We start from the raw sequence: 14,932 nt of genomic DNA on the forward strand, positions 1-14,932 counted from the left end.
TGTTTAAGGTGTGTATTTTTAGCCTGCATGCTGAGCCACACGTCCTGACCTCCACAACATTCAACCCAGTGAGTAGAGAGACTCAACAACACACACATACTGTACACGTTTGTATTACTAGAGTTGTGGGGACATCAACATCTTAAGCCAGCGATTTTATGAATGCCATTTTAAGTTTTTGTACTTTTCCCCCTTTTTTTTACTAGCTGATCTACAAGCTCACAACGTGTCGCAGCGCCTAATTCCAACCCTAACCTGAACATTTTCCTTTTTCCATTAATCTTGCAGGGAAATTGTCTTCACAATGTCTATTTCTGAAATTCTACTATGCTTGTATCGGGTCATTTAGACCTCACAAGTATAGCAATACACACACACACACACACACACACACACACACACACACACACACACACACACACACACACACACACACACACACACACACACACACACACACACACACACACACACACACACACACTCCCAGTTCACTCAGCCTGGGTAATGTGAGCTGAGCCTTGTAATGTGACAATGGTTACTTTGAACATCCTGGGGATGTGATAATTACTGCATGTGGTAGTCATCCGGTTGAAAGCACCACTGAGTGAAGAAGCACATTGCTGATGACGAACATTGACCTAACAGCGCAACAGCAACAGTCATGTGTTATCATCTTCAGAATGCCGAAAGCAGTTTTAATGAGCAGACAGGTGGTGCACTGAGCAGGGTGTTTTTTTGACTCTTTGTAAAATTATTTATGACTCTTTTATTTACGTCTTTAAGATCATGGGTTGACAGCTCACTCAGTTGGTTTATTATGGTCGGTTGTTGTCAGCATGGATCACTTTGAAAGTGGAACTGTTTAAAGATGTATTTTTATGCTTTATTTCAGATTGTTCAGTTTAGAGAGACAGGAAATGAAAGGCAGAGAGAGGAGAGACATACGAGACCCATCCAGCTCTCAGGGAGCATATGGTCTGGCTGAGCCACCAGACACCCTGAGAGTGGAACTTTGACCTCTTCCTATAACAGGTGACAACAACGAATGAATGAATGACTCCTCCCCTGTCTTAGTCTACTTCCTCCCGGGTGCTTCTTTGTTTATTCCTATGTCTATGAATTGTGCCGCAGGGTTGAAGTAGGTTGTAGGTTTAACTCCGGATTGTCTGCAGCCTCTACACCATGATATTCCACCCTGAGGTCAACTCCTGACCCATGTTGATCCGGTGACCCCCAGCTGCAGCGTTCACAGCAAGAGTTATTCCCAGGGACGAGAGCATTGATTTGTCCCGTGCGACAGACCTGCATAAGTCCAGTATATAGAAATGTGATCCATCATAATATCTTGGTAGTGCATAATGTATGACAACATGTGAGGTATTCTTTAGAGCCCGATAAATATATCGGTGTAACATTTTCAAAAACAGTCAGATCTACAAGCTCACCATGCATCACATTGCAATTCATTGTGTGAGCTTGTAGATCTTCTATTGTTATAAATTTTTGCATAATACGCACGCACGCGCGTGCACACACACACACACACACACACACACACACACACACACACACACACACCTGCTCTCGTATATGTGACCTGTTTATTTTTTTAACTGTACACTCATTAGTGGAAAGACTTTATTCCTCTGTGGTACAGACAGTTCTGTTTTTATACACCATAATGCATTCAAGAGTGAAAAAAAAAACATTGATCTTAAAACCATAGCTATACTGAAGACAGTGTAATACAATGGTTGTTAATAACATAACGCTGTGATTGGAACTCCTTATGTGTTGTATTGTAATGAGTAATTTGTCAATCTGTTTCTTTTCCCTTAGTTTTCAGGTGAGAAGAAACACTGAGCTATTATCATTCGCAACAGCATAGGAATCGCATAGCAGCCATGTGGGTCCTCTTTTAGAAGTTAGTTAGGTCGTCATGAAGTGTTTTTAGAGTGCAAGCAGGGAAGGCATGAGGATGATGGTGGTAAGATGTCAGGCGAGTCCACTTGCACCAGCTTTAACAAAGCCTTCCCATCTCTAGTGGTATAATATGCCAGAGGGTCAGGGAGCAATTTTCAAATCCTTCTGCCTAACAATCTGTACTTCGGAAGCAAAGAAAAAATGTACACACACACACACACACACACACTGTGTTCTGTTTCCCCTGTGTGGTATCATTTAACGGAGCAATAATGTAAATACGTTCTACTATAAATCAAATTAGTCTAAGCCTAGCTAGATATAGCTGCTTAGCAGGAATGGAGAAGATATTTCAAAAAGATATTTTAAAGATACTTTAAAATACATTTTCGTGTTTTTGTGACTAGTCAAATACGCTTCCTGTTTAATATTATTATTATTATATTATGTTAATAAAACTTTCATTTTGAAAGCAATCCTAGTAGAAATATTATAGTGTGCCACAGAATGACAAAAAACCTGTTGGTGATAGACTCAATATCTTCTCACGCACAACTCAAATGTTCGTGGGAATGCAAACAACTCTGACAGTAACGTTAATTAAATATGGTATCCTGATGGGTCTTGTCTGATTCCTTGTCAGTCATCATTATATGTACAGAAGTGTATCTCAAGTACAGATTAGCAAAGGTGACAAGAGAACTACACCAGTGTGTCCTTGGGGAAGGATTTGCAGAAACAGTGGAGACAGGGATGGATTAAGACTCGCGGGGGCCCCTGGGCCAGATAGCTTTCAGGGCCCAAAGTACAATATTTGTCTTTGAAATATCAGGCATGCAAACGCACTTTTACTGCCAGAGGGACCATGGTAAAATGGCCCTATAGGAGGGCTGGGGGCCCTGTTGCAGCCATATAGGAAGGACCTTGTACTGCATAGGCTATGGGGCCCACGTATTTGAGCGTTAACCTATGGCACTGCGCTCCACTGTCTATAATCAGTCTGTGAGTGCAGGGGGTAAAACCAGAAGGATAGAAGTGAAGGAGACATGTCAGAGGAGAGGACACAGCCTCCTCCTGCGTGCCAGCTGTGTGTCAAGGGTGAGGAGGAGCGACAGGAACTTCTTGTTGGGGTAGATGGCACGTTTTTGGGTCACATGCTTGATGGCATCAGAGAGAGAGAGGCGCTGCCGAAGCATCAAGAATGCTTGCACCAAAGTGGCAGAGCGACTGACTCCCATGATGCAGTGCACCAACACCTTTCCTGCACAGAGGGTTGAAGGATCAGAAGGTTTAAACGATGTAGATGTAAACAGATTGTTATTAATAAACTGCGTTGTTCAATAAGTGTTGAAACAGAAGAGGAGATGATGGCAGATACAGTAGCCCTGATCATGTGAGAACTGTATAAGACTTAGATGTTTGTGCGCACGCACACATCATATCATACCGTCTTTGCACTTCAGGCCCTTCTGTATGAAGTCAGCTGCAGGTTTGAAGTACTGACTGAGGTCAAACTGGTCTGTATCCTCTGCTGGAATGCCACAGTAGACACACATGTTCCCGTAGTAACTCTGGTCACCAATGCTGCCTTGTTTGGAATGCGCTGCATTGAGAACATGAGTGATGCCAAGCTTACGTAACGCATTTCTGTTCTGAGCTATGGCCCTGAGAAACAGACAGGAAACACAGGTTGAGAGAGGAACATTGCAAACTACATGAAACAGTTCATTAAATAACATGTATATGCAACCTAAATAGCAAACAGTTTGAATGGAACTGCAATGGAAGAGGCCCTCAAAAGTGAGAAGTAACAAAAGTACTTCCTTTACACTCTGCAGAAATCGGAGGGGGAGGGACTGGACAGTGTAATAATTCCTTGAGGTGTGTAAACAGGTGAGACACTCACACATTTCCTATGTATAGGTTGGGCCAGACCTCGTCGACCGACGTGAGCTCCAGTCTACAGGAATCCAAGATGTACTCCAGTTCTTTAATGAGTGCCAGGTCCTTTGGCTGAGCTCTCCCTGACATCTTCGAGAGAGACAGTGCTTGCAAGGTCCCAAAGTTACTCCACTGTCTGCGTACACTGGAGTCGGTTACTCAGTGTGTGTGTGTGTGTGTGTGTGAGTGTGTGTGTGTGCAGTCTGACAGTGAGAGACGTGAGCAGGTGGCCATTTCCGAAAGCTGGTTAGCTCCAAAATTAGCTGCTGGCTCAGTGCGTTCCCTCCCACCAGTTGTATGTATGCTGTATGTTTTTTTGCTATTAAATTGATTGTGTTCAGTGACCGAGGACCAAGCTGGAAAGACAAGGGACATCCTCTGTGGAGAGCTGTCACCACTGAGGATGATGATATTGGGACAGTTAAGAGAGTTGAATTGTTCTGTGTATAGTGGTACAGTAGGAGTAGGGAACCTGGCAGGCCAGTGCGGATACAGGCTCACAATGGTGACAGACAGTGGTACAAATGGAGAGTGAAAACTGTAACTAATATTGCATGGTGTAAATTATGCCTGCTTAACCATTCATCATTCACTCCTCAAACCATCCGCATTAAAAGAGCTCTGTGGAGGCATGTGATTGTGTGAGAATCAGTGTTGGGGGGATACCGCATTATATGCTGTAAGTAACATATTACATAATAATATTAATTGTTATGAGTAACAGTAATATAACGTTACTTTTACACATTGGGTGACAATATTAATAATACATAATAATAATACAAGTGCTATGTAACACTTTTTCAAAAACTCGTCTTTATTTATATATTTTTTAACTTCTAATGAATTCATGCATACTAATCACAATACAGTTTGTCTACAGTTCACTATTTAGACTCTTTAAATTTTTACAGCGTGGCAAATGGGTCAGCCGTCTAGAACAGCATCTGTCTGTCCGTCCATCTGTCCGTCCGTCCATCCGTGTATATGTACATGTACTGTATGTATGTATGTATGTATGTATGAATGTATGTAATATATTGCATTTTGAAAGTAACTTCCCCAACACTGACGGGAGTGGCCCTCATTAGACTGTTTAAATAGAAGGGTGTTGGGGTGGGTCCGTCTCCTTGTGTCTGTTCCGCTGTAGTTTTTGGTCCAGGGTAATAAGCTGTTTAAGGAAGCCTCTGTTAGGGAAAACCCAGCGTCTCTGCTGTACGGCCCGTACAGAGCTCAGAAGACTGAGGTGGTGATGGATCATGAGGTACGCCAGGACCAACGCAGCCGATCGACTCACACCCACAGCACAGTGCACCAGCACCTTACCTGGAAAACAGAACATATACATTTATAGTGTGTATAATAAAGTACAGTACAGTGTTTCTGCTTCTTAAAGTGTCTTTTCTGTACAAATTAAAATGTATATGATGCCTTATGATGCCTTGTGGTACCTCCTGATGTCAAAGCCTGGTGAATGAATTCAGCAGCAGGGTAGAAGAAAGGTGAAAGGTCAAATGTTGGCAGGTCATTGGCTGGAACGCCGTAGTATGTCACTGTTGTCCCGTAGAAGTCATCGCTGCCCTTACAGCATATTTTACCATGGGCTGCGTTCAAAACATGAGTGATCCCCAACTGCCACAGCCCATACTTGTCATGAGACATATACCTGGTAGAAATGACATACATCATCACATCAATAACTAGAAAGGGTCACTCTGCAAAGCGCAGATCTCCGCCAGGAGTTAAAGTTAACAGCGGTCTCTAATATGTGTGTCTGTGTTTAATTGTTCGTGTGCATTGTGTTGGTGGCTGTGTGTGTCTACGTCTGTCTAAGGAATTGTACAACTTGTGGCTGAATGTTTGTCCTTAAATACGTTTTTTAAGCTGTTTTCTCTGTTTCAGCCAAACTGTACGCATATTCTGGGAATGTCTTCCATGGCCTACTGCCAGTGTGCACAAAATGTTTGATGCTGATTGTTGACCAAATCTCCGTCCCGGATTTCTGCCTGGCGGAGATAACAAATCAGACAGCACACTTATACTGTACACTGTACAGTATGTGCATCTCACAATGGAGGACACACACACTCACATGTCTCCTAGATACAAGTTCGGCCACACCTCATCTCCATGGCGACAGGAGGATTGTGCTGAATGTAAGACCTGCATCAGCTCCATTAGAGATGGGCTCTTCCACACACACTCCTTCTCTGAGTCCTCTGTCTCACTCATGCTCCTCACCTTCCCTCCTGACTCGGCATATTCCAGATCAGAGTCTTTCATCTCCTTTCTCACTTCTGACATGTCGCTCAGTGTAGAGTCCATCAAAGTAGCCTTAATATACAAAGGAAAAGTGTTATTTTTCCTTAAAATTAAATCACACAATGCAGCAACCGCACCTGGTTCTGTCAACAAAAAAAGGTTTCAGCCAACAACAGACTCACAGTCTCTGACTGTCAAAGACAGGTGTTGCAGGTCTGGTCAGGCAGTAGGAGAGGACTCGGATACCAGATATTACCACGTAACTCACAACATCAATAGGAAAGCTGTCGCCTGTATGAGATGGCAAATTAAGAAGCTACTATAGTATATTCCACAACACGCCTCTGTTGGACGTGGACACGTTCAATATAACGGCTAGGCTGTAGACAAAGTTCAAGTTACCAGCAGATGTCAGCAGAGGTGTAAAGTAACTAAGTACATTTACTCAAGTACTGTACTTTAGTACAATTTTGAGGTATGTTTTACTTTACTGGTGTATTACAAATTTTCAGTACTTCTACTTCTACTCCACTACATCTTAGACACAAATATTGTACTTTTACTCCACTACAATTATTTGGAAACTGTTTCCACCACTGGATGTCAGTATGATCAAAGTAGCAACCTTACTCCCATGCACGTGGAGGCGCTGTGTTTTCCCAGGCATTCTTTGAACGGTTCTTTCACACTGTCCAATGTCTCTTCCTGTTTGGCATGTTGTTGCCAAGTTGTCAGAACGAAGCATGTTGGCAATGAAACCCTTCAGTGGTGATGGTTGTTGTGAGCCACTTGTTGCTATAAAGTTAGTCCATCTAAACAGACAGCTAACGCACAGTCCCCGGAGTAGCTGTAGGCTCTTGGTAAGGTGTTTTTACAGATAAACTAGGCTTTAGATGTTTTCAAATATGTTTTTTAGGCGAATGGCTTAATTATTTGTAGGGTCGTTTGTGAGGTGACAGATTTCACACGCATCCTCGTAGTTTCCGATTCTGTATGCAGTCCACTATGTAGGGGGGGAATAGCCACTAGTATGTAAGGCAGGGGTCGGCAACCTTTTAGAGTGCCATGTTTTTATTTTCTTGTGTCACTGTCAGTGTGCCAAATCAACATTAAGTTTAATTTATGACACCACATCAAAAATATATTTCCAACTGATTTTGACTGTCTGTATACACAACCTGTATTTTTGTCTGGGCTTTGTAATGATCATTCGATTCAGAGCGATCGATATCGATTTTGACATTTTTATATCTACGAGAGTCTTAGCGACCACAACCCCAGTTTGCCCTGGAATGTCACCAGTAAAGCCCATATTTCTCCGAACATGTAAAAATGCAAAATATAAGGTGCTTGCCCCAAATGTTAACAAGGTGTCTGGAGTATTTGTGCAAATGCATTAGTCCATATTTGTCAATAAAGAAGTGTTTTAATCCCGTCTGTGGCCGATTCTGTCGGAAGTTCCCAATGGGCGGTATTGACGGGGCGCATCCGGTGAAAACCGGAATTACACTCAATGTAAACAGGAAGTAAACGAGTGGGGGGAAAAATGGCGTTCGGCCACAGACGGGATTAAAACAATTATTTATTGAAGAATATGGACTAATACATTGCACAAATACTCCGGACACCTTTTTAACATTGGAGGCAAGCGGTTAAGCACCTTATATTTTGCATTTGTACATGTTCGGAGAAATACGGGCTTTACTGATGACTTTACATGGCAAACTGGAGGTGGGTGGTCGCTAAGACTCGTAGATATACGTCAAAATCGATAAAATACATCTACGAGAGTCTTGATCTAAGGCTAGTCCAGGACTAGCCCCGGTCCAGGGCTAGCTCTGGTCTAGCTGTAGAATACAACTCTCGTAGACGGATTTATGATTCTGACGTTTTCAATCTATGAGCACGTCTACGAGAGTTGTATTCTACAGCTAGCTCTGGTCCATAGCTAGCCCACGAGGTAATTTGCAGACAGATGTGAGGGGACATGATTTAATTGACTAAATGTTTTTAAATATTTTATTTCAAAAGAAAAATCCTCTCTCATATACTTATGCTAGCTGTAGTATACAACCCTCGTAGACGTATTTATGATTCTGACGTTTTCAATCTACGAGAGTTGTAGGGTTCACGCCCCATGGAGACCTGGACTTTCTGCACTATGCCCCGTAGACACTCCAAACATGTACAAATGTGAAAATAAAGGTGCTTACCCCCAAGCCCCAAATGTTATCTGGCTCTACGGGGTAGTAGTTTAATGTAATAATCCATATCTTTCAATAAATAAGTGTTTTAATGCCGTCTGTGGCCGAACGCCATTTTTTCACCCTCGTTTACTTCCTGTTTACATTTAGTGTAATTCCGGGTTCCACCGGATGCGCCCCGTCACTACCCGTCACTACCGCCCATTGGGAACTTCCGACAGAATCGGCCACAGACGGCATTAAAACACTTATTTATTGAAAGATATGGATTATTACATTAAACTACTACCCCGTAGAGCCAGTTAACATTTGGGGCTTGGGGGTAAGCACCTTATTTTCACATTTGTACAGTGTCTACGGGGCATAGTGCAGAAAGTCCAGGTCTCCATGGGGCGTGAACCCTACAACTCTCGTAGATTGAAAACGTCAGAATCATAAATACGTCTACGAGGGTTGTATACTACAGCTATACTTATGCCAGTGTGTCAGTGATTACCCTCCCCTGTGCCAATGTTGGCACTTGTGCCTAAGGTTGCCTACCCATGATACAGTGAGGAGGGAGTAATGTATGTAGCCCCTTTCGGAACCCTGTATACCTTTTTTTGTATTTGGGAAGGCCGTCATCCCAAATACAAAAAGGTATTCAGGGTTCCGAAACGGGCTAGGAGTAATGTAGTCCTTAGAATGCCTGTGATATTATACATACAGTACATATCATGTATTGATTAACATGTACACGGCCATAGAACACACCTATACCCTAGAATGGCTGTGATATGACATACATTACATATATTCCTATATACCCATTAAATGTATGTCATATCATCACAGCCATTCTAGGACAGTCTTGGTTTCTGTTAAAGTGATTTCATATCCTTAAATCAATATGTATGTGTCATTGTATGATTGATTGATTGAATAATTTATTAGACCGCACGAGTTACAGTCAAAAAGGGGAAGCCAGTGATCATACGTCATATTGTCAATGTCATATTTGGAATGTGTCAGGACAAGTCAACACGTAGTCTGAGCCTCCCTCTCTCTCTCTCTCTCTCACACACACACACACACACACACACACACACACACACACACACACACACACACACACACACACACACACACACACACACACACACACACACACACACACACACAAGAGTTGTGTCACACAGCTGTGTCACCGTCTTATGTGACTCACTTAAGCCTACCAGAGACGCTGACATGGCTAAACAGACGCCCTAGCGAGGCTACGTGCTGTTTTGTGATTGTGAGGAAATGTCTGAAGGAAATGGCTATTTCTTAATTTCAGAGTGTATGAGGGGGAACAGAATGAGTTTAGGATTCGTTAATTAAGGTTTAATGACAGGTTGATTCACATGGGCGCTTGCTACACCCACACGCCTACATGTAACTACGGTACTAAAGCAAATGCAATTCATAGCTGCTGTTCTAAACTTACCCAGTGTCTTGGATATAACCCCAGACATGCAGTGGACGTGGTCTGTGTCTCTGCTCAGCCTATAATTATCTGGACCATCACTCATGTCACCTCTGTTGTTATGAGTAACAGAAGAACCTTTTAAAGAATGGCACTTTAAAAGCCTAAAAAAATTCCCATTGGTCACTGATAGTCAAGAAGCTAATTGGTTGTGCAGTTATTTTAGTAATATTCTGTTCTTTCATATCAAAATACCTTGCTAACTGTACTGTAAGTCACTCTGGATAAAGAGCATCTGCTAAATGCCTAAATTGTAAAATAACCTGGGCAGTGTTCAAATTCAGCTGTGGCCAAGCTGTGAGCGCTTGCTTATCCTGGCAGACTTTGGAGCTGTGGTGAACCCCTGCTTATCAGCAGGTCGAAGTGCAGTAAGAGAGCCGGCTGATTGTCTCATCAGTAGTGAAGTCCTGCTGTTTAAGAGGAACATACTGTATCACTTCACCACCCGGGTACTGGAATTACTAGAGCTGTGCTGGATTACTCACTGAAGATCTGCTGAGCAGCTTATTTGGTCAGTTATAGTATATATATTTATGTTTTTATTTATTTGTATAGGCAGCAATGACCACCAAACTAGGAATTAATAGTTGGATGTAATAGAGAGTTAGTTTGTATTTACAGCATAGTTTGTTACATCTAATTTGGGTAAATTCTGGTAGGTTTTGGCAGTCTTTATAAACTGTTCATCTTCATATAGGTTTGGGTCACAGTACTTACAGTTACTGAGCTGTTGCTGTAATAACAACAAATGGCTTACACACCGCTACTGTAGGTCACACTGGTGTAAGTACGCTAAACAAGCTGTGTTAGTCACTGTCCACTCAGCAACAGCAGATTACCTCTCACACAGACTGAGTGAGAGTTTCTCTACTGTACCAACAGTATGGGTCAGTGACTCGGTGTGCATTGAATTGTGTGCCATGTTGCTGAATCTCTGTCTCTGCTTTGGGTCCTACCGTCTCCGCATCCTCCTCTCTTCTTATGTGCAGGGCCATGGATTCACCGGAGGTGACTGTGAGCACCTGGAGCTGTGAGCAAGCGGCCAAATGGCTGAGGGAAGAAGGCTTCGAGGAGTACGTGGTGCTGCTGTGCACGACGCACCGTCTGGACGGCACCAGCCTTTTGTCGCTGACCGAAGCAGACTTGCGTGGCCCCCCACTGGGTCTCAGTGTGCTGGGCGACATCAAGAGGCTGGCCTTGGCACTTAGGCGGCTCCAGAGCCGGAACCAGGCCCAGGTGGACGAGCTTGGTCTCCGCTCTACAGACAGCCTGCCAGTGGGGGCCACAGTGGCGTCGACAGGCCTTGAATGCGGGCGTAACGGGGCTTACAGGAGATGTAACGGGGGTGAGCACTTGTGTAATGGAACTGAGCTTCGCCTGAGGAACATTGACAGATACAGTTATGCGTCGGGTGACGCGCCCTGTCACACGCACTCCAACGGGAGGTGCAGGCAGCACAGTCTGGCAGGTCGTCTGGACCCGGAGCTGTGGAAGACGGCCATGAGCTCCGTCTATGTTATGCTTGTGTTTGGATTCACGTCGTTCGTCATGGTCCTCGTGCACGAACGCGTCCCAGACATGAGGACATACCCGCCACTGCCCGACATATTTCTGGACAGGTACAGTTACATTGTATAATGTACCTTTGTTTGTGCTTCCTTCCTTCATGCCGTTGGGTGGGGGGCGTTGTTCATTTTTATATCAATGAGGTCAATGTTGGATTGAAGATTCCACGCCCCTATGTCAAGCAATAATCAAGACTGCTGGACATAGGGGTTCAAGTCCATGGTAGGCGATATCTAATCTACCTGCTGATACTGTTGTTTTTCTTCTATGACAGTGTCCCTAGAATCCCCTGGGCCTTTGCGATGGCTGAGGCCTGTGGTCTGATCCTGTGTTACATATTTATGTTGATCCTGCTGCTTCATAAACATAGGTAACCCACCACTGCACTGTATTTACGAATACTGGAGACATTACAAGCCAAACAACTCCAATCTCCAGTAAAAATGCACTCATATGACAATATTATTAGACTTAACTAGAATTTGGGAAGTTCCATTGTTTACACAGATTTCTTAATGCATGCACAGTGAATTCTCAGTTTGTTTCACTGTACTTGACTTGATAAAAATGTTTATTATTTTAATATTTTATTTCCATCAGACAAATTCTGATTTAATATTACTCACTTAAGTGCAACAGCATCAGGCAAACAGGTTGTTTTTCAAATAAAAACTTCTGTTTCTCTCTATCCCTCTCTGTTTCTGTCTCTCTCTCTCTGACTTCTCTATAATCCCTCTCTGTGTGTTTCTCTCTCTCTCTCTGACTGTCTCTATCCCTCTCTCACTGTTTCTGTGTTCCTCCCTCTCTCAGATCCATTCTGTTTAGACGTCTGTGTTCTTTGATGGGAACAGTATTTCTTCTCCGTAGTTTCACCATGTTCGTCACCTCCCTCTCCGTACCTGGTCAACATCTACAGTGTGCCAGTAAGGTAGGCACAACACGCACACACACACACACACACACACACACACACACACACACACACACACACACACACACCCAAACTCCCGTTATTTTTAGTGTTGGAATTGCTGGTATATCGGTGATTCTTTTAGTAGACTTTCTGTATGCTTGTTATCTTTCAATCAGCGATGATAACAGTGCTATGAAAATGCCACAACATGTTGTGGTGTGTGTTTGTGCTATAGATGTACGATGATACGTGGGGAAAGCTCCAGAGGGCGCTGGCGATCTGGAGTGGCTTTGGGATGACCCTGACAGGGGTTCATACCTGTGGGGACTACATGTTCAGTGGACACACTGTTGTCATCACCATGCTGAACTTCTTTGTCACCGAGTGTGAGTGCCAATGACTTTGTGTCTTTAAAAAGTTGTTTCATTGTCATTTGCGTCTGGTACTGTAGAAGTGACTCTTCAGCCTATTTTATACTCAATCGTGTGACAGTGTTTCTCTCTGGAAAAACAACCTGCTTACTGTTATCGTTGTGTCCCACAGACACACCTCGGAGCTGGAATCTGATCCACACCATATCCTGGGTGTTGAACCTGTTTGGGATCTTTTTTATCCTTGCGGCTCATGAGCACTATTCCATTGATGTGTTCATAGCGTTCTACATCACCACACGTCTTTTCCTCTACTACCACACCTTGGCCAACACCCGCGCCTACCAGCACAGCCGACGAGCACGCATATGGTTCCCCATGTTCTCTTTCTTTGAGTGCAATGTTAACGGACCAGTACCCAACCAGTACCATTGGCCCTTCAGTAGACCTGCATTCATGAAGACTCTGATTGGATGAAAAGTCACATTGAAAGACTCATATAGAACATATTATGTTATAATTATAATATTAGAGGATATTGTAATTATAATATTCTTTTCTATAGCCTGAAATTGATTCTCAGCAAAGTGGTCCTTTGCTAAGAGTGGTTGCAAGTATTTTTTTGTATTATTTATGAAAATATGGTGTTTACACTAATCTTATCCTGTGTTGTGTGAGGTTTATTAGAGGATAAGAACTTCTTGTGTGACTTCTCTCTATTTCAGAGAGACAAGTCAGTCACACCTGCCTTTTAATGACTTTATTCACTTTTTTTATTCACTAATTCACTAATTTATAGTGGCCCACTGACGTTTGGGGTTTAATAATTTGGGGGATGTCAATTGTATTAATTATATTTTTAAGACTACGCCATAGTTAAATAGTTGACCTGTTTTGGAGTTGTTGCCACAGTCTTATTTGCTATGAAAGGACAGTTGAGGGGTGGGGTTTTGGGGGCTCTTTGCATTTGGGTGTTCGGGGCCACTGTAGAACGTTTTCTTTTCACCAGACACACTTGAACTTTATGTATGAAACACTAAAAACTAGCATCTACAGTGTTTTATTTGACCACATCAACATCGTTCTAAAAAAAAGGAAAGAAAGAAAAAATACAGGATGTTTTTTTAATGTTCTGTTTTGCCAAGTAACTGTCTGTATTTTTTTTATGATTTATTTATCATGGATCACTTCCGTGTTTTTTATGATTTTGTATTTTGCTTTATAGTTTGAAGACTTAAACATCATACTTCTTTCTTTTAATGTTTTAATGGTACAGAATAGGGAATGGTCTGTAGACCATGTGTACAATAATAAGATTAATGATGATTTTTAACACGCCAAATGGATGACACAAAAAGCCAGAGGCTTGTTTCCATTGTGGTCCATACATTGCCATGGAATACGAGAGTTTAGTATTCATTCAGGTTTGGATTTCATTTGTCAACCATGAGCTTTCTTGATATTCGCATCACTAATAACCTCTCAATATTATTGCTATCATTGACAAGCCAAACATGTGGATCATGGATTTTCAGGGCTGTCTTGAGAATGAGAAACGCATCTCTGCTATCTCATTGATCTCATTGCTCTTACTCTGCAGCATCCCAGTCTACTGAAAGTTATTTTATTAAGTTGTTTAATACTTTTTGTAAGGATTATTAGCCTTCTGGCTCAACAATAAAAAGTTAAAAAAGTGTTTAACATATTTGGTGCTTTTAAGTGTGTGTGTGTGTGCGCGACATTGGCCACATTTGGTGTGACATTTCCCAACATTGTGCAATTATGATGTTTGTGAGGGATTCATTCTCTATTAATGGTACATGTAAACAGGTGCTGATGTAACTTTACGAGGGTCCCCTCCAGTTACTGTAAAAGTTAATATCGATACTGATGCTTGCCTAACTGGTCGATATGTAAGCATCAGATAATCGTAAAGAGGAACAAGTCCGTTGGCTATGAACATTTTTAGATGGTATACCGGTATTTGCAGTGCAATTCCATAAAATGGATCAGCATACTGTACATGTCAAGCCAGCTTCTCTCACATGAATTCAACTACTGTATATATCTTAGACCTGGCCTTGTGGTTACTGTCCACCCTGAGATTGGGAAGTATAGGGTTAGTATAGGGTCCACCCTGAGATTAGGAAGTATAGGGTTAAATCCTCAGCCAAGTCATACCCAAGACCAGTGGTGGAAAGTAAGTACATTTACATTAAGTCCTGTACTTAAGTACAATTTTGAG

General features: G+C 42.5%; 3 protein-coding genes across 3 annotated transcripts; 1 reads left to right on the forward strand and 2 right to left on the reverse strand.

Moving 5' to 3' along the window:
* Positions 1 to 2,663: 2,663 nt before the first annotated feature.
* LOC308100253 (dual specificity protein phosphatase 13A) lies at positions 2,664 to 4,441 on the reverse strand. The gene is made up of 3 exons (XM_080449225.1): positions 3,833 to 4,441; positions 3,374 to 3,591; positions 2,664 to 3,187 (listed from the first exon to the last, which is right to left on the reverse strand). The coding sequence occupies exons 1-3, from the start codon at positions 3,955 to 3,957 to the stop codon at positions 2,976 to 2,978; spliced, it is 555 nt and encodes a 184-aa protein (XP_080305351.1). The 5' UTR covers positions 3,958 to 4,441; the 3' UTR covers positions 2,664 to 2,975.
* Positions 4,442 to 4,933: 492 nt separating this feature from the next.
* On the reverse strand, positions 4,934 to 6,171 carry LOC308100617 (dual specificity protein phosphatase 13A-like; the record flags this gene model as incomplete). The annotated part of the gene is made up of 3 exons (XM_080449682.1): positions 4,934 to 5,193; positions 5,319 to 5,533; positions 5,960 to 6,171. 3 exons carry the CDS (start codon positions 6,169 to 6,171, stop codon positions 4,964 to 4,966), a joined length of 657 nt encoding a protein of 218 aa, XP_080305808.1. The 3' UTR covers positions 4,934 to 4,963.
* A 688-nt stretch (positions 6,172 to 6,859) lies between these two features.
* LOC308100209 (sphingomyelin synthase-related protein 1-like) lies at positions 6,860 to 14,345 on the forward strand. The gene is made up of 6 exons (XM_080449170.1): positions 6,860 to 6,989; positions 10,827 to 11,456; positions 11,678 to 11,773; positions 12,214 to 12,331; positions 12,552 to 12,702; positions 12,860 to 14,345. Exons 2-6 carry the CDS (start codon positions 10,831 to 10,833, stop codon positions 13,162 to 13,164), a joined length of 1,296 nt encoding a protein of 431 aa, XP_080305296.1. The 5' UTR covers positions 6,860 to 6,989; positions 10,827 to 10,830; the 3' UTR covers positions 13,165 to 14,345.
* Positions 14,346 to 14,932: the final 587 nt, after the last annotated feature.

The sequence above is a fragment of the Gymnoscopelus braueri genome (genome assembly GCF_963280865.1).
Source record: "Gymnoscopelus braueri genome assembly, chromosome: 14".
NCBI lineage: Eukaryota > Metazoa > Chordata > Actinopteri > Myctophiformes > Myctophidae > Gymnoscopelus > Gymnoscopelus braueri.

Excerpts from the sequence above, each read along its gene's own strand:
- LOC308100209 (XM_080449170.1), top strand. The coding sequence starts at position 10,831 with ATGGATTCACCGGAGGTGACTGTGAGCACCTGGAGCTGTGAGCAAGCG. Across the intron at positions 11,457-11,677 it reads CCCGACATATTTCTGGACAG|TGTCCCTAGAATCCCCTGGG; the intron begins GTACAGTTACAT and ends CTTCTATGACAG. Across the intron at positions 12,703-12,859 it reads GAACTTCTTTGTCACCGAGT|ACACACCTCGGAGCTGGAAT; the intron begins GTGAGTGCCAAT and ends TGTGTCCCACAG.
- LOC308100253 (XM_080449225.1), bottom strand. The coding sequence starts at position 3,957 with ATGTCAGGGAGAGCTCAGCCAAAGGACCTGGCACTCATTAAAGAACTG. Across the intron at positions 3,592-3,832 it reads AACCTATACATAGGAAATGT|GGCCATAGCTCAGAACAGAA; the intron begins GTGAGTGTCTCA and ends TCTGTTTCTCAG. Across the intron at positions 3,188-3,373 it reads GGGCCTGAAGTGCAAAGACG|GAAAGGTGTTGGTGCACTGC; the intron begins GTATGATATGAT and ends CCCTCTGTGCAG.